We start from the raw sequence: 23138 nt of genomic DNA on the forward strand, positions 1-23138 counted from the left end.
ATGCAATATAATATATAATAAATACTATAGAGATGCTACTTTAGGAATAAAAGCTAATAATAAATACATATATAAATACATATGCTACATCTGAATTCTATAGAGATGCTATATCTGAAGCTGCATCTGGATCAGGACCTTCGAGCTCCCAGGTTGGTGCTCTGCCCAGTGCGCCAGCTAGCTGCCCCATGTCAACTTTATCACTATCCCTAATCCCCTTCCTGTGTGATCCTAAAGCTGGGAGCCTGACCAGGGAAAGGCGGCCGCCCATTCGGACTTCTGGAGAGAATCCCCTCGAAGGTCAGAGGCCGGTGGATGCCGAGGTCCTGGGATCTCAGGTCTCCGGGTCTATTTTGCGTCAGGCCTCATGTCAGGTACAGGAGGTGCGAAGACACTGAGACACGGGGGCACACACTCAACACTGAACACGAGAAGGACATATGTGCCACAAAGAATCAGAAAGGGCAAAGGTGATTCCAGACGGGGGGCGTAGAGGCTTCCACAAAGATTTTGGTCTTCAAGGGCATGGAAGACTTTACTTTCCAAAGAACAGTCTGGAAATACCTGAGCACAGCTGCTTTGGGGACACGGCCTGTACCCCACAGGTGCACACCCAGGCCAAAGGGTTCCTGACTCATCCATTCCCACTCTGGTCCCTTGGGAAAAGGGAGGTTCGGCACTGGCCCGGCCCTGACAGCCTCGGAGAAAGTCCCGAGGGAGTCGGCAAAGCCGGGCCCTTCTCCCCGACCAGCATTTTGTGCAGGCAATAGCACTTCTGCACCATGCTTGGGGAAGGTGGTGGTCTTTGTTTTTGCAACAAGGACTTCTTCCGCATAATTTATTCAGAAATAAGGGTGAGCCACATCTGGTGAGTGAAAGGGAAGTCATCCAGCTGAAGGAGGAGCAACATTGCCTTGGCACACTTGTCTGGAACAACGAAGCCTGGCGCATCTTCCCTAGAAACGGCTTTTTCTCCCAAGTGCCAGCTCCAAACATGCCCTCCCTTAGTCCTCAGAAGACCAGCCAGCAGGATGAGGTCTGGTACCTTACTCAGGCATGCACTTACCTCAGAGGGCCCCAAAGGGTTCTGCTATTTTAACCAGGGCTGGAGAGGGGCATTATCAGATCCTCGTCTCACAACCCAAGTCTATTAAGTCTATTTTCCATTTTTTTTTTGGCTGAGGCAATTGGGGTTAAGTGACTTGCCCAGAGTCACACAGCTAGCACGTGTTAAATGTGTGAGGTTAGATTTGAACTCAGATCCTCCTGACTTCAGGGCTGGTGCTGTATCCACTGCACCATGGAGCTGCCCCTTTCCCATAAATTTTTAAGACAGTTTTTCTCCCACAGGAATTGAAGGTATAAAAAGGATGATGCTTTTTTTTTTTTTTTTTTTTAAACATAAAGAATTAAGAGTTATAGATACCATGCCAAATTGGAAAGAATGCTTTTCCTGCAGTCTGCATATATACTTAAGTGATATCAAATTTTCTTGTTTCCTCATATAAAATGTCTTGCACTATTGCAACTAAAATCTTGAAATTACTACAGAATTTATTATAAATACTGATTACGTTAAGATTTCCCTGTTTGCAGCTCTCAGCTCCCCAAGTCTATTTGAAAGAAAAAGATGGTGTGATTTATTTACATGCTGATCAGCTTCTGACTGAGGATATATGCACAACAGCTTTGTTTGAAGAAGCCAAGAAAAAGGATAGGTGCGATGAAACCTTCTTGCAGCATTGGGACTGGGGCACATCTCTTTACAAGAAGCAGAGAAGTGGAAATTCCCATTCTATTACTTTTTTTCCTGAAAAAGGTTGGTTTTGATGTTGGAACTCTCTCTATGAAGATCTGGACTTTGCTCTCTACACCGGAGATTCCAACTGGCTTTCATGGGTGTTAGTTTTGGGGCCACAACATCACCATCCTATTTTTCAAGAAAAAAAAAATGACAAGAGTTACAGCACAATCTCTCATAGCACTTAACCTGCACGTGTGGACAGGTACAATCATGAGACTCAGAAAATGAGCTCAACCAAACGGACCTGCTCCCACTCAATGACTGGAGGTGAAGCAGCTGGCTGACTCGGGCCCCCAGCAATTCAGCCACCTGGCGGCGGAGCCCGGACGAGGACTTGGGCCAACCCCCAGCCCCTCTCCTTGTACCCATCGGCCTAAGCTCAGAACCCCGGGCTCTGCCCTGACTGCACGAGTCCAGGGAGCCTCGTCAAAAGGGAAAGAATTAAGCTTCGCTGTCTGGTCTTACAGACCCCCACCCCCAGCAACAGGATGACACTGCTGGCCTGCCAGCAAGGGTTCTCCAGTGTATTTCTACTAAATGGGGTGGGCTGCGCCAAACCTTTTACACCTTCCTGTCGTCCCTAAGGGGCCACGAGCACATGTTTGTGGGTAGGGAACTTTTCCCACTGAGTAAACCACAGTGGGGAATCCTGGGTTTCATTAATATGGCTCAGAACACAAACACATTGTCCACATTATTCCTCTGATGAGCCCAAATCTTTCTCTCTCTCTCTCTCTCTCTCTCTCTCTCTCTCTCTCTCTCTCTCTCTCTCTCTCTCTCTTTATATATATATATATATATATATATATATATATATATATATATATATATATATATATATATATATATATATATATATACATATTTATAGCTTAAGTTCTACGATTTTCTTTTGCTTTAATTAAAATTCTATTAATCATCATAACACTTATGAAAATTTGAAAATTAATAATATGAGGGGCAGCTCTAAGAGAGTGGAGTAAAGGCAGAGACTTGCCTGAGCTCTCCCAAAATCCCCTCTGAACAGCTTTAAAATAATGCCTCAAAGCAAATTCTAGAGCAGCAGAACCAACAAAAGGTCAGGGTAAAACAATTCTGCATCTCAAGGCAACGCAGAAGAAAGTCTGTATCAGCAGGTGGGAGTGGAGCAGCGTCCACATCCCAGAGCCCACACCCCGAGCCGGCAGCAGCATGACCAGGCTGGCGGGTGCCTGAATCAGCTTCAGCAGCGTCCAGACTCTCAGGCCACAGACTGTAAGGGAGTTACAGCTGGCCCAGAACGAGACAACAGGGAGCTCTGCACTGGCACTAGGTATGGGACATGCTGTTATGTGGCCACACATGGTTCTAGGCCACAGTCCCACTAACCTTAGGGAGTACACGGAAATCTTGGTCACAGTTCCAAGTGAAAAAAAAAATTTAACAATTAAAAAAAGAACACTTGTGGTCACTCACACACCACAGCCCAAGCCAGAAGGGCAATGACTCTTCTTAAAGCACGTCACCTTGGAAGAACTGAAAACTCACAGATGCATAAAACTACCTCTTTCTGAAAGCAGCAACATGAAAAACTTGAAGCTTGGGATAATGCCTCCTGTATGCCTTGGGAGCACAGCCAACTTTTACACAAAGTTAAAATTCAAGAAATAGGCTAGGAAAATAACCAAAAAATGCAGAACAAAGTCAAAAGTGTTACACAAAAAAGACTCAAAAAAAAAAAGTGAATTGGTTAAAAGCCCAAAAACAATCCCTGGGTAGGTTCCAAAAAAAAGGATTTTTAAAAATCAAAGAAACAGAATAGGGCCAAATAGAAAATGGTAATCAAAAGGTCATTGAAGGTAATAATTAAAAAAAATTTAGAAACGGGCAAGTAGAGCTCCATGAGACATCAAGAAACAATAAAAACAAAATCGAAAGAATGAAAAAACAGAAGAAAATATGAAATAACTCAGTAAAAAAATAACTGATTGGAAAACACACGGAGAAGAAAGAATTTAAAAATTATTGGACTCTCTGAAAGCCATAATTTAAAAAACAAAACCCAAGACATCATCTTTCAAAAAATTATCAACCAAAAGTCCCCTGATATACTTGCATCGGAGGGTAAAATAAGAATCAACTAATCACTTCCTCAAAGAGATCCAAAAAAGCAAAACTTCCAGGAATGTTAAAGCCCAAATTTCAGAGCCAATATTATAGCCAAGTTCCACTTTAGGAGAAAATTCTACAAGCAGTCAGAAAGAAACCCAACAAAGGTTTAAATACATGGAGTCACAGTTAGGAATAATGCACTTCCAGAAGATAAAGAATCTAGGATTACAACCAAGAGTCACCTACCCAGCAAAACTGAGTATAATTCTTCAGGGGGAAAAAGAGGAATATCTATTCAAATAAGACCAGAGTTTAATAGAGAACATGACTTTCAAATACAAGACTGCAGAGAAGGAAAAAAAGAGAAATCTTAAGGGATTCAATAAGATGTGGTAGGAAGACAACTGACAGGAGAAGAGAAGAAAAAGCAGGCCAGTGCTAGAGTACAGAGAGTACTGAATGATAAGCAAAGAAATCTGAATTTTAGACAGCAGGCAGTAAGACAGCACACGGTGGGCATAAAAACAGAATTAAAATGTGCATAAATGGGCATAAGGTCAGAGTGGGCTCAGTGAAAATGGTCAAGCACAGGGACTCCTAATGTAATATTATATAACTAGAAGGATTATGATGCAATTGCCCAAAATGGGGAAATTAGAACCAGGGGACAACTTAGGGGAAAAGTTTTGTTCTTCACGTGTTGAGCTCGAGATGCCTATGAGACACATCCAAGTGAACACGTCCAGCGGGCAATTACAAATTTTGGACTAAAGCTCAAAAGAGAGAGAAAGGGTAACTGCAGATATGGGAATCATCTAGACTGAGATATCAGCTGACTCCATCAATTTGATTATTAAAAGGACAGAGCATAGTTTGGGTAGAAGGGCCTAATTTTAGTCTTTTAAATTACAAGGTTTATAATAGCAAGAAATGAGGAACTCAATGTGACAGAGTGACTAAGGAGGATAAGGATCTGATGATTGGGTTCTTATTAGCATAGACTGATGAGGCAGAATGAAAGGAAAGTCTTATCACAGTCAACTTTTATTCTGGAAGACTAAAGGTGAAGAGATTTAGAGATGGAATCACTGATGATGATAGTTCATCACTGCTCCATTTGTACCTTTTTCATTATCCTCTTTTAGCTGTATGTTGTATATTTCCAGCATAATATAGTGAGTGCCCTTGAGGCAGGAACTGGATTAGAGGAGTGATCCCAGAGTAGTTTCTGAAGAATTTCAGAGATATCCCTTACTGAACTTTTGTTAAACCCTCACTAAAGTATCTAGGGCTCAATATTAAAACAACAACAACAAAAAAAAAAGCAAAACAAAACAGACATTCATTTATATTTGAAATGATAATCAAATTATTTTAAATATAATTTTGTCAGGTTCCAAAGAAATGAGGAGGTAAGAAAAAACCCCCTTCTTTCTCTGGATGTTTAGAAGGAAATGATTTAAGAAAAGAGTAATAAATGACTTACCTGTGGTTTGGTGAAGTTTTTGTTCATGCACCACTGAACAAAATACTGCCTGGCAGCCGCTAAACTTTGCTTATCTGTTTTCTTACAGTACACTCGGATAAGCTGTTCAGCAAATTTTTTAGGGAGAAGCTGTGAAACCTTTTCAAAAGAAAGAACTCATCATTTCTTTCCTGAATCACAAAGCAGGTAAGACACTAAATCTCCCCACCAATCATGTTCCCACTTGGATGCTGTCTCAGCCAATCAGGGGTGGTGGACCCTGTGGACCATCAATACACTGGAGAGGCAAGTGATATTTCCTACTGCAGTGGATTAGGGGACCCAAAAGTTACTTGCTCAGGGTCACACAGTGAGTAAGCACCTGAAGGATTTGAACTCAGGTCTTCCCAATTCCACACTCAGCACTCTATTCCTTGAGTCACCTAGTAGCCTCACATACTATCACTAAAGGTATTAAAAAAAAAAAAAAGATTCTATAACTTTCCTTTCTAATCATTATGCCCCATAATTCATAATAAAATATCAATCCTCCCTCCCAGCCAAAACACCAACTCTTTCGAACTGCATTAAAAATGTTAGACAGGTGGATAGACATGACATGTCACAATAGCAAATTTATTTTGACCTAATTTGAATGTTTACCTGATCTTTTGTAATCATGATTGCTTTATTTCGGTCACTCTTGCAATAGAAATAAACATGATCCATAGGATTTTTTTCTTGCATTCCATAATGCATGTTGATAACCTTAACAGAAGATAAAAGAAAAAATTACAGAACAGCAATACCACTTCACTTATTGAGCTTAGAGAGGCAAGCCAAGGAATACCGTCCATCATCATGACTAAGACCAACAAAATTAACCAAGGCTGAAGAAAACATTCTGCTAAAAATAACCCGAGGAATTTGTTTCCTTTTAGTTTGCTTTAAGCCTGGGCAAAAGGTTCCTACAAGCAGAGTGGATCCTATCATTTGGTAGAGTAAGTAGAAATATAAGTGCCATCAAACTTCCATCATTTCCTTTGGCTATGGGATGAGAAATACACAAATAGTCCTTGCTCTTCACTCCGTGATTTCCTGGAAAGTATGTTTGAAAACAAACTGGATTTTCCTTTAAGGAACAATGTTAACAATTGAGTTTGTTCTCCTGTCCAAGGACATTTTATCAAATCCTGTTCTAGACATGATCATCAATTTGTTCATATAAATAAAGGGAATTATTATAAACTCTTGAATTTTAAAACAGCAAAACATCAACATACCCAGCCCAATCGACTCTCCAAATACACTGCCTGGTATAGGCAGCTAAATTTACATCCCTTTCATTTGAGGACGAACAAAATTTGCGCCTTTTTATAAAATGGGATGTGAGAATCAGTAAAAATGTCAATGTTCATAAACTAAATGTAACAGGAGGACAATTGGAAGCAGCTTACAGGAACAATCTTACACATGGTTTGGAGAAATGTTTGTTAATGATATCACAGTGCCAGCAACTTACATCAACTATGAAATCTTCAGCCTTTAATTCAACTTTTAGATCCATAACTTGTGGTATGGAAGCAGCAACATCTTTTGGAAGTTCATCATATTCCTCCTAGGAAAGAAATAATTTTGAATTTATTATCTAGAAGACAGCTTAAACTATGAGAGAAAGTTTATAGTACACTACTCACAGGCTCATATCACGTGAATATCCTCACCTTTATGTTCTGTAATGTCTGCAATGTACTTTTCCTGCCTCTTATCTGTCATGTTAAAACCCCACTGTTCCAAGAAATTTGGAATTATGAGAACAGAGTAGTGACTAAAAGATCCACATCCTTTGAAAAAGACATTCCACCACTCAGCACACATCCCAAGATTGTTTTTGCCAAAAAGACCCCAAATATATATAGAAATATTTAGAATAGTTTTTCTTCTTACTGGCAAAAAAATGGAGACAAAATAGATTCTCACTGAATGGGGGGAATGACTAAACAAATTGTGATACACAATTCTCAATATATTATTTTAAAGTTCAGAACAAAAATAAATAAGTTTTTTGTTCTGTTTAAAGAAAAAGATTACCAAAATAATTAAAACTGAGAGCTATGAAATAAGGATTTGTTAAGCCCAAAAGGGATATGATACAACACCTCTCCTTTGCAGAGGTGGAAGCTGAGCATGAATAGGGTACCCCAGCACATAACGTTAGACTTTTCGTTTTGTTGGTAGTTTAGCTGAACTTTTCTTTCTCTGGAAGGGCGTGGGAAGAGAGAGACAGTGGAAAATGTAAGTGATTGAAAAATAAATAAATAAAAACATTATGTAAAAACCTTTTTTTGGGCTCAGTACTTCCTCATAGTCATTTCATAGTGATTGCTCCTCATGCCCCATTCCCAGACCAAACTGAGCCTGATCTTTCCTCCCTTAAATGTTTTAGAGAACTATGCATGGCTCCTTTGCAACTAAGATTTATTAGGGTACCTATCCCATGAACTCCTAGATGACATAAGGTCACTAAAAATTTCTATGTTTTGCATAACTTTGCATGTGTCTCAATGAAGAGTAGGAGGAAGGGAGAGAATCTGGAACTCAAAAGTTTTAAAACAAATGTTAAAATTGTTTTCCATGTTTTCCATGGAAAATAAAATGTTAAATAGATGGAAAAATATTTCAAATTCTAATGCCTGACACAATGTCTTACTGTAGAAGGCAGGTAATGTTTATGGAAATGAATTAAGCATATTATTTTAGGATGTCCTAAGACGCCACACAAGATAAAAGAGGTTAATTCTCCCACTTGGCAGAGGCAGGAAGACACAGTATTGCATACATAAAACATTAAGCTGTTTTTAATTGTTTTTCCTTGTTACAAGGGTTCGGTTTATGAAGGGGTGGGGTATAGATTCAGAAATAATTGATGTAAAAACAATCATCAAAAATATTCTTAAAAATATTTAATTGAGAGGCAGCTAGGTGGCCCAGTGGATAGAGCACAAGCCCTGAAGTCAGGAGTTCCGATCTGACCTTAACACTTCCTACCTGTGTGACCCTGGGCAAGGCACTTAACCCCTAATTGCCTCAGCCAAAAAAAAAAAAATAGAAAAGATAATTGAGTGAATCCCAATGATTCTATCCTGTGACCCAATTCTGGCACTGGTTCAATATAGGTATAGCCCATTTTCTGTCTTGTGAGAATACTTCATTCAATTATGTGAATTGGGGGGAAGGGGAGGAAGGAAAAAAAAACCCAACCATAAACTTAATTCCTGAATGAATGGCAAGCTGGACCACGTTTATCTGTTTCTTAGAGACTTTAATTAAGGACCTAGGCTACAGTGACCAGAAATTTAATCAGAATTGAATACAGATACAAGGAATTTTCTCATAATTACACATCTTAATCAATCCCTATGTGAAAACTCCCCTATATTAGCCAACCAGTTATTGTTTTCATGTTCCTTTAACTGCATATACCCACTCTTTCTCTGATTTCATGGAATTGTCCCCATTTGTTCTACCTCTCCCAACCTGGGAACATCTGAGCTTTCCTACAGTAAGAAACCAGATGACCTAGTCTTGTATTTTGTTAATAGTTTTCTTTCATTAAATTAAAATTAAATTTTAAAATATTATGTATTTGCAATAACTAACATTGTCTCACTATTTATTCACATGGTCTTTGAACTGACTAAGGAGTCCACTCAACCATTTATTACACCTGTTTTGTTAATAAATCATATGGCTTAAATTTTTTCTATCTCCAACTATTATAGTAGGCAGGGAGAATCAATTCTGTCTAATTAAAAGAGAACTCTTTGAGTACATGAGCTGACAGAATGAGATGCAAAGATCTAAACAGTCCAAAAGAACAGAGCCAGATCTGATTTAATATACTTCACATTTTCTTTTATAACATATTACTTGACCTTGGAGACTAGGGATGAGGACAGTTACATTAGGAGGACCACTTATAATCACCCACATTGCCAAATTTCAAATCAAAGTTTGGAAGTGCAATTTGAAGACCTTCAAAGCATCCACTTACCTTTTGAATCTTCTCTTCCCCTGTTGGCTGAGTTTCACCCACAAACTTGTATAGTTTACGACTTTCAATTTTCAGTAAAATCTCTCGTGCCTCAGCCAATTTAGGATCATGAGATTGCAAAATCTCCAGAAAAATGTTATCTGCCAAAATCAAAACAACAATCAATATCCTACTATCCAAAGCGCCCTCCCCCCCCCATCATCCAGATATGTAGGAATAATGCATTAAGGATTTTCTAGGTATTCCTTAAAATTGGAGTTTTGTATTTTAAGAAGTTATTTTCAAATATAATTTCCTTAATTTATGCTTTACAATCAGCACTAACGTGCAGTGACAAAATGTGAAGGAAAAAAAAAAAAAGCTAAGCCCACTTACAGGCAACAGTGGGCTTGGCTGCCAAGTGATCATTTTTTTATCCTAATTTTTGATTTTGGTAGCCAAAATAGTCTACTGAAAACACAAAAGGACACAGCACTCCAAAGCTTTACAAAGCACTTTGCATTTCATCTCACTTGACTTTTACTATACTTCTTGGAGATCAGTTTTATTATTATACCCATTTTATAGACTTAAGTTAAATGATCATCTAGTGTCACAAGGCTACTAAATATCTGAACCAGGATTTGAACTCAAGTTTCTTACTCCAAAGCCAGCTCTCTATTCACTGTGCCATTTAGCCATCACCCTCATTAAATCAGATCTTCTAAAGTACTGAATTTTTTTTTGACCATTTTGACCACTATTTTTTGACCAAATACTTTAATGAATTTGATGGGCTTTTATTGTTGGTTTGGAGTTTAATTACCACTTATAATACTGTTTATATAGCATATCGCTTTTTGAATCTGGGGGAAAAAATTAACAATCTTTCTAAATATAGCCAATTTCTAAGATGAAGATTGATTGCCTATATTGTATCTGGGTAGAATTAAATCCATTTAAAATCTTACCTGTAAGTTTAACATAGGCTTCCATATCATCAATTGCTGTAGAAAGCTTGTACTTTTTCCCTCCACTACCTTCTATTTCTATATGGGGATCAGCTTTAAGGAAGGCATCTGTAATCCTGTTGAGAATTAATTTACATAATCTGTTAAAGTGCATCTCTCACTTGGGGTGGGGAACTATGGGAATGGAACTGTATACAGATGCTGTCATATTATCATATGCAGCTAATTTGTGAGCTGGTTTTATAGAATTTTCTTTTAAATCTTACAAAGGAGGGCTCACTGGATGCAGGGAAAGAGAAAATTGAATGAGACATGAAAGCATCAATAAAAAGAACTCTTTCATCTAAATGCAGATTAAAGCATACTTTAAAAAAACTTCATTTTTCTTTTGGTTTTCTCTATTTTCTTTCACGTCATGACTAATATGGGAATATGTTTTGAAGGAATTTACATGTATAAATCACATCAAATTGCTTGCCTTCTCAATCAAGGGGGAGTGGAGAGAAGGAGAGATAACATTTGGAACTTAAAATCATATATATATATATATGTATGTATGTATGTATGTATGTATGTATGTATATATATATATATTTTAAAAATAACAGCTTCCCCCTCCAAAAAAATTAGTTATCAACATTCACACTTAGAAAACCTTGTGTTCCAAATTTTTCTCCCTCTCTTCCTCCAAACCCCTCATCTAAATAGCAAGTAATCCAATATATGTCAAACATGTACAATTCTTATATATATATATATACATACGTATATATCCACATATATTTTTGTTCTTATAAACATATATGTTTGTTCTTTCTCTTTCGTCTTTTTTTCCCTTTTGATCTGATTTTTCTTGTACAACATGACAAATATAAAAATATGTTTACAATATATCAGTTTGCTTGCTATTTTGGGGAAGGGGAGATAAAGGAGAGGAGGAGAAAAATTTGGAACATAACATCTTACCAAGAAAAAAGTGATGAAAACTATCTTTACTTCATTTAGAAAATAAAATACTACTGAAAATTTAAAAATTAACTATGAATGAGAGTTGGGACCAAACAAAAATTAAAAGCTTCATTAGTCTATTTCAGTGATTTATTTTTTATGGGGTTTTTAAAAACCAGAATTAAACAGTTTTGATGACTGACATTTTCTATTTCCCCTTGATCTCCTCCCATGTTTTCTGTGCTATTTTTAGATATTTGATACTTTTTATTGTTCCTACTCAATTTTCTCATTAAGGCTGGCTCTATAAACTATCTAAACTACAGCATGTTTTTCATTTCATCTGAATTCCTTCAGAACCTGAAATACGTATCATATTGAACACATACAACATTCAATTCACTTCAACAAATGCACAATGGAAAATTGTGTAGGGAAGTGGAGAGGAAAATCCTTACATTGTGTCAATGATGTTGCCAACTCTGTGCTGGTAAGCTCTTCGGTGCAGGCAGTTGCGTGTATGGAACATGTCATACAGGTTTCCAGCTTCCTAGAGAATTGTGAAACAAACTTATAAGTATGAGAAACAGAAAAGCGATGAAGACAGGCATAAATAATGTGCATAAGGTTACACAGGATCACAGAATTGATCTAGTTTAACACCTTCGTGTAAAATGACTGACCCAAAGTCCCAAGGTGGGATGCAGCAGAAAACAAATTTAAACCTGCATGCCCTTCTTTGTCTACTACACAATGAATAACGTATACACCATCCCAGTACCCCTGATATAAGGATGGTAGATCTGTGACATTCATTGGCTCGCTCTTAACTTTTTAATACTTTACCAAGTGGACCTAAATACTGCTAATATCATAAAATAATATTTAAATATTTGTCCAAGGTTTTATTTTAGCATAATTCCACATAAGTTAAGCAAATTCAAACAGAGAATTACATAGAGATATGCGTATTTATGTCACAAAGGCAAATTAAACAGTTATGTATGTGATTTTTCCCCTTTGGCATCCCCAATAAATTCAGGAAGGTGACAAAAATCATGCATTCACAAAAGCTGCGAATGCTGTCCAACATTTTATTAATTTTATAAGAGCATTTAACAATACTAAACAAAAGAAAAGATGACTGAAAATGCTATTCCCCCAACTCTCAATTTGTAATTAGGAACAAGAGAATCCCTTTCTTTCTTGACTATTTTTTTCTCAAACACTTTACCTTGTCTCTGGTGCAAATATATTTCTTATGGTTTACTTCACATACACGGGCAAACTTAATAAAGCGCTTATGGTCAAAGTTATTTGGAATTCCAAGATGGTGGCAATCCCTAAAAAGATTCCAAGAAAGGGAGGTGAAAAAAATCAGTAGGAAAATACTTAGAAATTACTCATCAAAGTATGACAGCACTTGTGAAATGTTCAAAGTGTACCTGGCAAAATAATCCCATTTATCCACATCAATGCCATTGCGTTTATTAGCCACTATCTCATAAAGAAAGTTTTTCTCTTCAGGTCGTCCTTTATATGGCCACTGGGGGGGAAAAAAAGACCAGGGAAAAACTATTTAGTCATAATCATGGATTAATGTTCATTAATTCATTACTTTTCAGATATGATAGCAAAGCAAGTTTACAAAAGAGACAATTATTTATACAAGAACTTTTTCTGTTTATGTTGCCAAGTTTTAAAACACATGAAAAGCCTTTTACACACAAGTTCATTCTTTCCCCAACATTATCACGTCTTAATTATCCTGTGAATAAAGAGCACGGATAGCCCCATTATTACCCACAGGAATGGCGGTCAGTGTTCTGTAGTATAAACTATGGAAGCAAACACATCAAACTCCTAAGACCAATCAGGAGCTATGCTACATTTCTAGGGAATGTATAAGAACAATTAAATACCTGTCAAACCTAAAGATTTACATGTGGTATTATTAGAAAAGGATTTCTTAACTTTTTGAATATTATGGATCTCTCTGGAAGTCTGAAGACATTAGGGATTTCTTTTCAGAATAGTTTTAAACATATAAAATAAAACATAAGATTATAAAGGAAACATTTTATTGAAATATTGAAAACATTTATTGAAACATAATGATCAAAACACTAAAAAATCCATGGACTTCTGCTTAAGAAATTACCATATGCACTAAAGGGGTAAAGAATATAGAAATAATCTCTACAGATTATGAAATTTTCCATGGGCAGAAAACTGATTGGCAGGGAAAGGAAAGATAATTCAGATGATATTTTTAATATATTTGATTAAAGGTAGGGATTTTAGAAGGTAAAAAAAAAGGCAGAAGAAAATCCAACTAAGCTTATCCTTATCATGAAAAGCCAATAAAGCATACCTTCTTTTTGACCCAGAAACACCAGAAAAGGATTTCTATCCAGTGACATCAATAGGAAAAGATCCCATATGGACAAAAACATTTGGAGCAAACTTTCTTTAGCAGGAAAGAAATGGAAGGAAAATGGATGTCCAAAGGAGTTTTATAGTTGCAGTTTTCAAATGACTATATAGCTGGATCTAAATAACTTAGGATGCAATTACAATTTGGGGAGCTTCTAAACTATAAATGCACTTCTTAAAAACTGGTAAAATTTACAGAAAGGAAAAGATAGTCCCTCATTTAAGAAGTATTAGGCAATTCAAACCAACTAGCTAACTCACCAAAGAACTCTTTCCTGTTGAATCAAGAGGTCCCGCGATTTGTTCTTTGATAAAACATATATCTTCTTCTGGAACAAGTCCATATTTCTTCATTACATTTTCAATTCCATTGGCCTTAACCAGGTAGTCAAACATCTTCACTGAACCCATTTCATGCTGAAAAAATAAGAACAGAAGAAACTTGTCCATCTGATCTGAAAAATTAAGCTGACCCGCTGTCATTTATTTATTCATTCAAATTATGACTAATTGATTTTGTCCCATAGCTGCCTAACTCATGGTCCTTTAACTCTGAACTTAGTTTAGAAATTCTGCTAGCCTTTAATTTTCTACTCTTGCCTTAAGGAGTTCTGCTACCTGTGGGGATTGTAGGAGGACACCAAGAAATGTGGAAACTTCATTCCTGGGCACACTGCTCATTCTTTGGACTTTTTAACCTCCTTGACACCCCGTACACCATGGAGGGATACTGCCCCCAAGGCTTGCCCTTCCCCTTTCCACATTTTCCAGGTCTTCTTCATGCTATTTCCCCTCATTAGAAGGAAAGGTCTAGTAGGTAGGGTAGGGACTGGCTTTTTTGCTTCTATTTGTATCCCCAGAACTTTGTGCAGTGCCTGGAATATAGTAATGTGCCTTATAAATGCTTCATCTTTTTATCTATGTGAAAATCTGACTATATCACATACCTCCCAATGATATCCTGGGCGAGCACGGGGAATAAACCTTCTATCAAACATGTGTGAAAAGGGTCCATGACCTTTAAAAAGAGAATAAGAAGCACTGGTTCACACTACTGAAAAGCACAAATTCATTTTATCTATTCTTTTTTATTCAAACTTAATTCATTTCTATTCTTCAGAAGATCCATGGCCTCAACAATATGCCACAACTTTATCAATTGAAGGATATCCCCTCCATTTTCAATTCTTTGCCACCCTAAAAAGAGTTACTATAAATGTTTTTGTACATATTCTTTTCCTTTTCTTTGATTTCTTAGGGATACAGAACAACCCAATAGTCTGTGATGCTGGATTAGAGTATACACTTTTAAAGTTTTAAATCCCTTTGGGCACAATTCCAAATCATTCTCCAGACTGGCTGGACCAGTTCACAACTCCATCAGTGTACCTATTTTTCCACATCCTCTCTAGCATTTATCATTTTCTTTTCTGTTATTAACCAATCTGACTGGTATGAGGTGGTAACTCTGAGTTGTTTTAATTTACACTTCTCCAATTATTAGAGATTTTAGAGCATTTGTTTTCATATGACTCCTGATCACTTTGATTTCTTCTGAAACCTGACTGTTCATATCCTTTGGCCATTTATCAATGTGGGAATGATTTGTGCTCTTATAGATTTGACTTAGTTCTCTGTACATTTGAGAAACAAGAAGGGCCAACTTCCTAAAGATAATCTTTTCCAGATTTACCTAAGCTGGTCAATGGTCTATGAACAGTAAGAGACACTTCTTTCCTATCATCTAAGAAACACATAGGAAAGAGATTAAGCTAGTTTCCTTACCAGAGAACTAGATTTCTGATTAAGTCAGATCTCTATAATCCCTTATAAGGCTAGTGATTATCTAGTTTCACCAGTAGCTACAAAAATATTTTGGATTGCCAACAGTCCCAGGGGCTATTATTTAGCTTTACACCCACATGGATAGTGGAAGTGAGAAATCCTGCCCCCTCCCTAATCTGAGAATCTTCTGTTCAAAAAATCTCAGGTATTTTAAACACGAGAAAGATGGATTCAGGAAGGCAAAGGATCAAACTATCTACTGAGACATAGTGATCAGAAGACTTTCATAATCCACAATTGAGTCTTTAATACAGCATACTGTAGCAGAAATGCTCAACTGAGGCAATAGGATGTGGCAATGCTTATGACGTATTCTGGAATTACAGAGTGACATAAATGGTGACAGATTTTGTATGCTGATATTCACTGGGGTATTATAAAGAGAAGTTAGGATTTGTTATACTGCACACTTCTCAGTTGGTTGGTTTTTAAAAATAAAAGAACACTATATCCCTCAATACTTATATAAATCACGTTTTTACACATTGAACTCCTTTGGCTCCTTGAACATATTTACCTAGATCATGACAAAGCCCAGCGATCTGAACACACAGCATATCCCGCTTAGTTATTTGTAGTTCAGGCTGTTTTTCACGCAGTGCACTGACCAGACATCCTGCTAGGTAACCGACACTGTGAAGCAAGAAGAAAATAAAATTTCATTTTAGAAGATATATTCTGTTTCTTCAATCAAGAATGTACCGTTTCAAGTCCCAAAGATCAGTTATCCAACCTGTAATATTTGTTTACATTTCTTTAGAGCAGAGGCTCTTATTCTCAGCTCCTTGAACGTTTTAAATTTGATTTTTAAAATAATAATGATAGTTTACTACAACTTTTTTGGAGGTAACACTATGTATTTTATAAATTTTAAAAATATTCTTTTGAGGAACCTACAGGCTTCACCACACTGCCCAAAAGAATACATAACATAGAAAAAAAAAGAAAAAGAAAAGGTTAAAAAATTTCTGTTTCAAAGTAACCTTAAAATTCTAGTCACCTTCAATTATCTGAGTAAGTAGAACTTTAGAACATATTGTAAGGGTAATCCCATCAAGAGCACTTTTATGTGTAATTTTTTTGTACTCACAATTCAATATGGGTTATCTGTAATTTTCTAGTAATTCACTTAGCACCATGCAACAAAATTATATTGGAAAGAACTGTCTCTAAAGATAAACTGGAAACTACATTTCCTGCCATTCAGGAACATTTCCTCCACGTTTTGGAAAAAAAAGACAAATTCTAATACTATTGTTACAACTCTAATTTTGTCTTTTCAAATTCATATTTTTCCCCAAAATATTGAGTAGTTTGGTTTCAAAGGCAGAAACTAACCTATATAAGAATAAGCAGGAAGGAAAACTGAAGGACTTAATATTTATAGACTATAACATCCATAAGAAAGCTTAAAAAAAAAAGGGAACCCTAAAATACCCTGGAGATAAATTATTGTCTCACCAGCCCAACTACCACACTCAGGAATATACAAGTAGGAAGTAAATCACACCATAACATTTAACTGTGCTAGAAAGAACTTGGTTAAATACAAAAGTTAAACTACTAAAATAGATCATATCTAAGCACAAGTTCTTTGTAATGGAAAGACTTAAAGAACAACTTATCTGTAATACTTCTGTTTAAGTGCATTTTTCTCCTTACCCTAGACAATGCTCAAATCGGTTGTGAGAGGCACCTGGAAAAACATAGTAAGCACCTCCCATCATTTTGATGTATCGCAGCCTTTGAAATTGAGGTGTGTCGATGATTCGGATAAGAAGAGGGTGAAGTTCTATGTGGCCATGAACAGGATCGTTAAATATCTGGAAAATGATGATTTTTACAGTTGTACATGAAAACAATTTATGCATGAAAAGTAACAACCCATTTTTTAAATCCCCATGTCAAGTCTAAAGACCAAAGTTATTTAAGTATTTAAGATGTTATATATGCCAACGATTCCCTCCAAGCCATATATTTACACAGTTTGGGGCTACAGTTCCATTCATTGTAAATCAAATTAAACAAAATCAAATTAATTCATTTGCTTCATCCTTTGGCTCTACTGGTGGACTACTCTAATTACACAGATTTGGAATGACAGGGAGCCAAAAGAAGAAACATTCTATGATCTCAAAAATAGATTTAAAAATTACAAATTAAGAATCCACTGTTTTTTTCCACCATTATAGAAACTAATAGATACCTGAAAATTTATCCCATTGTTAAAAAAAAAAAAAACAACATTTACTTTAAAAGCTGTCTCCTCACTTAGCTTTGCTAATAATGTTCACTGAATTTGGGTTGTGCTGAGGGAATTGGGGTCTCACAGCTTGGAAATGTTAAATAAGTATCTGAGGCCAAACTTGAACTCAGGTCCTCCTGACTTGAGGACTGGTGCTATAGCCACTGAGCCCCTTCAAACATAAAATGGATAAAAGAAAACAAAGGCCTTCCAAATACAGATAATATTAGGATCTAACAATTAAAAATTAACTCCCACTTACCTTCATTATCTCTTCATGGTCTTCATCCAGTTGATGGATACAATCCAGCAATTTCTGTCTTTCTTCTAAACAACTGGGAAAGTCACCAAACCCCCCCAAAAAGACAAGTCACAATTTATTTGATAAAGTGTGATACTTAACAATAACTTTTTAAAAACCAGGTCACTTTTTTACCTTCAGATCATTAAGAGCCATTAATAATTTAAAATTTACTTCAATAAATGTCCCAAGCAAATAAAGTTTCCAAGCATGCTCAGAGGACATTCTCCTGATTGGTCTTTTCAGCCATCTGAAAGCTAGAGTGACAAAATGCTGTATTTCCTCTGTTCCCTAACGTACATTTGCTGTTCAGTCTTTTTCCAGTTGGGTCTGACTTCATGACCCTATGTGGGGTCTAAGACACTGGAATGGCTGGCCTTTTCTTCCTCCAGCTCATTTTACAGATGAGCAAACGGAGACAAGCAAGGCTAAGTGGTTTGCTCAGAGTCACACAGCTAGTCCATGTCTGAGGCCAGATCTGTCTTCAGGAAAATGAGTCTTCCAGACTCCAAAGCATCACCCAGCTGTCGCCTGAAGCATTTAGTTCACAATAAATACTAGCTGATTCTCTTGTTGGGAGTCTTTCCCAATCAGTATGACTTACACACAACTCAGCATTAAGGACTAAGGCCGAGTCACAGCTGGAATTTAGACTCTCAATACATAAAGACCAAGCCTGGTCTACTTGCGAGTTTTGGCCCCTCTTTAGTATTTGAGGTAATGAGATTTCTAAAACATTTTCATATTAATTGATATATGTATATTGTATTTAGATTTGTTGGAGCTTCCTTACTTTCCAGGGGATTTTTGACTTGAAATTGAGATTGCAGTTGACATGCTGAAGCTGAAGTGATCAATCCTTTATATGTTTTTTCCCTCAATTTTTTTTTTTTTTTTTTTTTTTGAGGCTGGGGTTAAGTGACTTGCCCAGGGTCCCACAGCTAGGAAGTGTTAAGTGTCTGAGACAGATTTGAACTCGGGTCCTCAGCCACCTAGTTGCCCCCAATCCCTTGTATGTTAACAACCCCTCCACCTATCACTGCCAAGTGAGTCAAACTAGGTGCCTTCCTTCCGCCATTGGCTACAGTAACTGATCCTGTGCCCCGCTGAACAATCACAAGGCCCTAATAACTTAGAAACTGTACAAGATCCGGGAATGATCTAGCCATTTGTGGTTTTCATGTTTAAAAACCCTACCTCTGCTGTAAACGGATTTTTTCAGCAGTTATTGAAGAGAAGGATTTACTACGAACTACTTTATGTCTGATAGTTATCTCACCATCTCGCGTTTCTACCACATTTTAAGGTTACAAAGTACTTTCTTTCCAATATAACAACCCAGCAGAAGTAGCTACCACAATTATCACCTGACTCTGCGAAAGAGAAACTGTTTTGCATCAGGGTCATATAGTCAGTGTCAAAGGCTGGATTCCACTCTAGATCTCTATTTTTACACATATCTGTCCTGACCATTTTAGCAACAGAAACCAAACTATTTCTCAGGGACTAATTACAGAGACTATTGATAAGATAATAATGACTAACCAGTTTTAATTTAACAATTCTCTCTTACACTCCAAAGAGGCACCATTCCATCAGACTCTAGTGTAAAATATTAGCAATGGGGGTGGGGGGAACAAACAAAAACTGTTTTTACACAAAAATAAAGTGAGGTGCAGAGAGGGCTCTCTCAGTTCTCAGTTCCTTCCTGTCTGACTGCTCTTCAGTAAAGCTGTTAATAAACTCCATTTCTTCTAGCTTTAAAGTTTTCTTCCACATATTCTTCTATCTAGTGACACAGGCTCCTTTTTTTGTTGCTGGAACAAAACACTCCATTTTCCTGACTCGGGGAATGTTCATGGTTTGTGTCCCATACCTGGAATTCTCTGGACGTGAGGGCTTCCTTCAAGGCTCAGCTCAAATGTCACTTTTAAAAAGAAGCTTTTCCCAATGACTCTTAATTAGTGTCTGCTTTTGATTCCCTCCAATTCAATCACACATACTTTGCTTGTGCATACATATCTACATGTTTTCTCCCTCATTACACTATCAGCTCCTGGACAATAAGGATTTTTACCTTTCTCTTTGTATTACTACTGGCTTAATGCCTGGTACAAGACAGGAGCTTAATAAATTTTTTTTTTATATTTATGAACTGACTGAATATTCATCTATTTCTGACTCTCAAACTCTGAGTTCTGTTCGATCTTTCTTTGGGCAATCATTATCTCCCATGGGTTCAATGACCATACAGATGGGCCCAAGATCTATATTTCCGGTTATGAGCCTGAGCTCCACTCCTTCAGCACCATATCCAGTTACCTCCTGGACATTTCCAGCTGGATGTCTGATCTATCCAATCATCTAGGACTGAAACTCGGAAGTCTTCCCTGACCCCACATTCTTCCTCACCTAACCAATCAGTGGCCAAATCTCATAGATACTACCTCTACACCATTCACCATCCTATCCCTTTCTCATTCATCTGGCTAACCACCTCACCTCTCACCTGAACTACTGTCAGTCTTCTAAATGGTCTCTGGCCCTCACTTCTTCCCTCTCCAATCCATTTTCCAAAGAGCTGACAAAGTGGTAGATAATACTAAAACACAGATATGACCAAGTCACTCCTCTCCTCAAACTCGGGGGCGCCTTCTCGCCTCTACAATCAAATATTGATTCCGTTGGTCTCTAAAGGCCTTCATGACTAGGCCCCAAACTACCTTTCCAGCCTTATCATCTTATTTCCTTCACACATTCTTTGCTCCAGTCAAAATGAATTCCTTTCTCTTCCTCACACAAAACTTGATCTCCCATTCCTGTGTCTTGGAATGAGCTGCCCCCATAACGAGAATGGATTCTCTATTTCTTACTTTCCCTCTCAAAGTTAAGTTCAAATATTTCCTTTTAAATGAAGCCTTTCCTGGTTCTCCCATGTGATGCTAGTGGCTCACTCCAAATTTACCCAGTATTTATTTTGCATATACTTATATACTGTCTCCCACATGCCCCACACCATTTTTTCCCCTATCTCCAGTGGCTAGCACACAATAAATACTTGTTTCCTGCCAGATGTCCAAGGTTAGACTGCTAATAACAGAAAATCTCTTGATTGCCAGTCTAGCAACTCTTTTACAACATGATAAAGTGGAGTAAATCTGAAATAGTGGGTCCCTAAAAGATTTCATATCCCAAGATTGTCAGCACCAGAGGAAGACAAGTTCAATCCCTGAAGAAACTGTTTAAGAAGCTCCTGTGAATAACAGAACACCAATGTCACCTTAGATGAGAGTCTTAAAAGACATTAGCTGTAGATCCTGAAATAAAATTACTCAAACATTAAAAAGTACACCTGAGGGGCCGCTAGGTGGCGCAGTGGATAGGGCACCAGCCTTGAATTCAGGAGGACCTGAGTTCAAATGTCTTCTCAGACACTTAACACTTCCTAGCTGTGTGACCCTGGGCAAGTCACTTAACCCCAGGCTCAGGGGGAAAATAAAATATAAAAAAGTACACCTGAGTCTTGCTAATGATACTTGGTTTTCTTTTTTCCAGAATTCCATCACCAGCAAATTGCAGGTCTTGCAAAATAGGAAGTTTTAAAACCAACTGCTAACAAGCCTTACATTTTCTTGAAAATATTTTTCTCTCTCATCTTTGTACATCATCTAGTGCTCTCTCAAATAACTCAAGAGTGAGAAGGTGGCCATTAAAAAACATTTAACTCCCCAGCAAAATTCATCATCGAACATCAAAAATATGTTGACTGTCACTTTCCCACTCAGAAATTGCCTTTGAGATCAAGAATTAAGAACTCAAATGATAATCCAAAAGGAAGAAAATATTAAAAGAGAATTATCTGAAGTGTGCTTTGTGACATACTTTAATGTGAGCAACAGCCTTACCTTACTCCAAGACTTTCAAGAACTGATTCGTCAAGTCTGAGCAGCTGAGTGCCTCTGATTTTTTTTTCTACGGAAAGATTTTTAAAAGTTAAAATGTTGATACATCTTGTCTTTTTATATTTATTAAATAAAATATAATTCAAACGGAAATTCCTAGAAACGAATTCACAGCTATATGATCTGTACAAAATGCAAGAGAGCTTATCTGAAATGTCTAGGGAGAAATACTAACCCATCAGTGATAAATACAAAGTAAAAGTTGAAGAATGTTGTTTTTTTGTTTTTCCTATTAAAAGGTTAGAGGAGATGTTGTACTTGGGAGCAAAACCTCGGCCAAAGACTCAAGTATAGTTTTCTTTTGGTTTTAAAGCATGAATACAACCATCCTGACTTTTGGAATCATCACTATAGAGCTGGTGATTCTATGAAGTCTCTGATCAAATCCTGCAGAAATCTTGTGGGCTTCCTTTGTTTAAATTTAAATTTCAGATTTTTTGTTGCCTTTTTTTTTCCACTAGTTATTTCCCCTAATCATTCTGTGCCCTTTTCTTGTAACAAATTTAAAATTTAAAGCAATGACAACACAGTGATCAACATGACAGCTGTAATTTGTGTTGTTTCACATCTGCAGTCCTCATATCATTCATTACCGTTTGTAGGTGAGGGTTTGGGTTTGGGTTTTTTTGCTTTTGGGGGGGAGGGGCGTTGTTTCTAGAAACACTAGTTAATAAGATTTTACTATGATTATTATATAATGTAATAAAATAGTACCAATTACCTCGTATGCGGCCGAGCAGCGTCGGGTTGCAGAAGCCCTGATCACAGAGGAAAGCGCACAGCCGCTCCGTGTCCCAGCTCCGGGGATCGGCGTCGTCCTCCCGCTCCGCGTCGGCGGAGGTAGCGGCGTGCTCCGAAGTGGGGGAAGGAGGCCCGCAGCGGGCACGTTTAGGAGGAGTCCCGAATCCCCTCATGGCCTTTCCTCTGTTGGGCCGCACCAGCAGAGATCCAGAAATCGGTTCTGCAGGGGCCGCGCAAGCGCACAACGACTCCAGCACGGGAGGGCCGCCCCCTCCACCTCCCTTTTAAGGCCGGGG

General features: G+C 37.5%; 1 protein-coding gene across 1 annotated transcript; it reads right to left on the reverse strand.

Annotated features, from left to right (window-relative positions):
• Positions 1–1536: 1536 nt before the first annotated feature.
• Positions 1537–23108, reverse strand: LOC141557229 (deoxynucleoside triphosphate triphosphohydrolase SAMHD1-like). Its single transcript, XM_074292607.1, has 16 exons — positions 22823–23108; positions 22045–22111; positions 18101–18173; positions 17256–17416; positions 16111–16226; positions 14696–14766; positions 14010–14165; positions 12758–12858; positions 12547–12655; positions 11771–11862; positions 10365–10480; positions 9415–9554; positions 6883–6978; positions 6024–6128; positions 5382–5519; positions 1537–1930 (listed from the first exon to the last, which is right to left on the reverse strand). Exons 1-16 carry the CDS (start codon positions 23013–23015, stop codon positions 1799–1801), a joined length of 1866 nt encoding a protein of 621 aa, XP_074148708.1. The 5' UTR covers positions 23016–23108; the 3' UTR covers positions 1537–1798.
• Positions 23109–23138: the final 30 nt, after the last annotated feature.

Source organism: Sminthopsis crassicaudata, chromosome 2 (assembly GCF_048593235.1).
Source record: "Sminthopsis crassicaudata isolate SCR6 chromosome 2, ASM4859323v1, whole genome shotgun sequence".
Lineage (NCBI taxonomy): Eukaryota > Metazoa > Chordata > Mammalia > Dasyuromorphia > Dasyuridae > Sminthopsis > Sminthopsis crassicaudata.

Bases quoted from the DNA above. Each gene is read 5' to 3' on its own strand.
- LOC141557229 (XM_074292607.1), bottom strand. From the start codon at position 23,015: ATGAGGGGATTCGGGACTCCTCCTAAACGTGCCCGCTGCGGGCCTCCT. The intron at 17,417-18,100 runs GTAAGTGGGAGT...ATCATTTTCCAG, and splicing joins ACCATGAAGAGATAATGAAG to ATATTTAACGATCCTGTTCA. The intron at 1,931-5,381 runs GTAAGTCATTTA...CTTGAAAAATAG, and splicing joins AAAACTTCACCAAACCACAG to GATGGTGATGTTGTGGCCCC.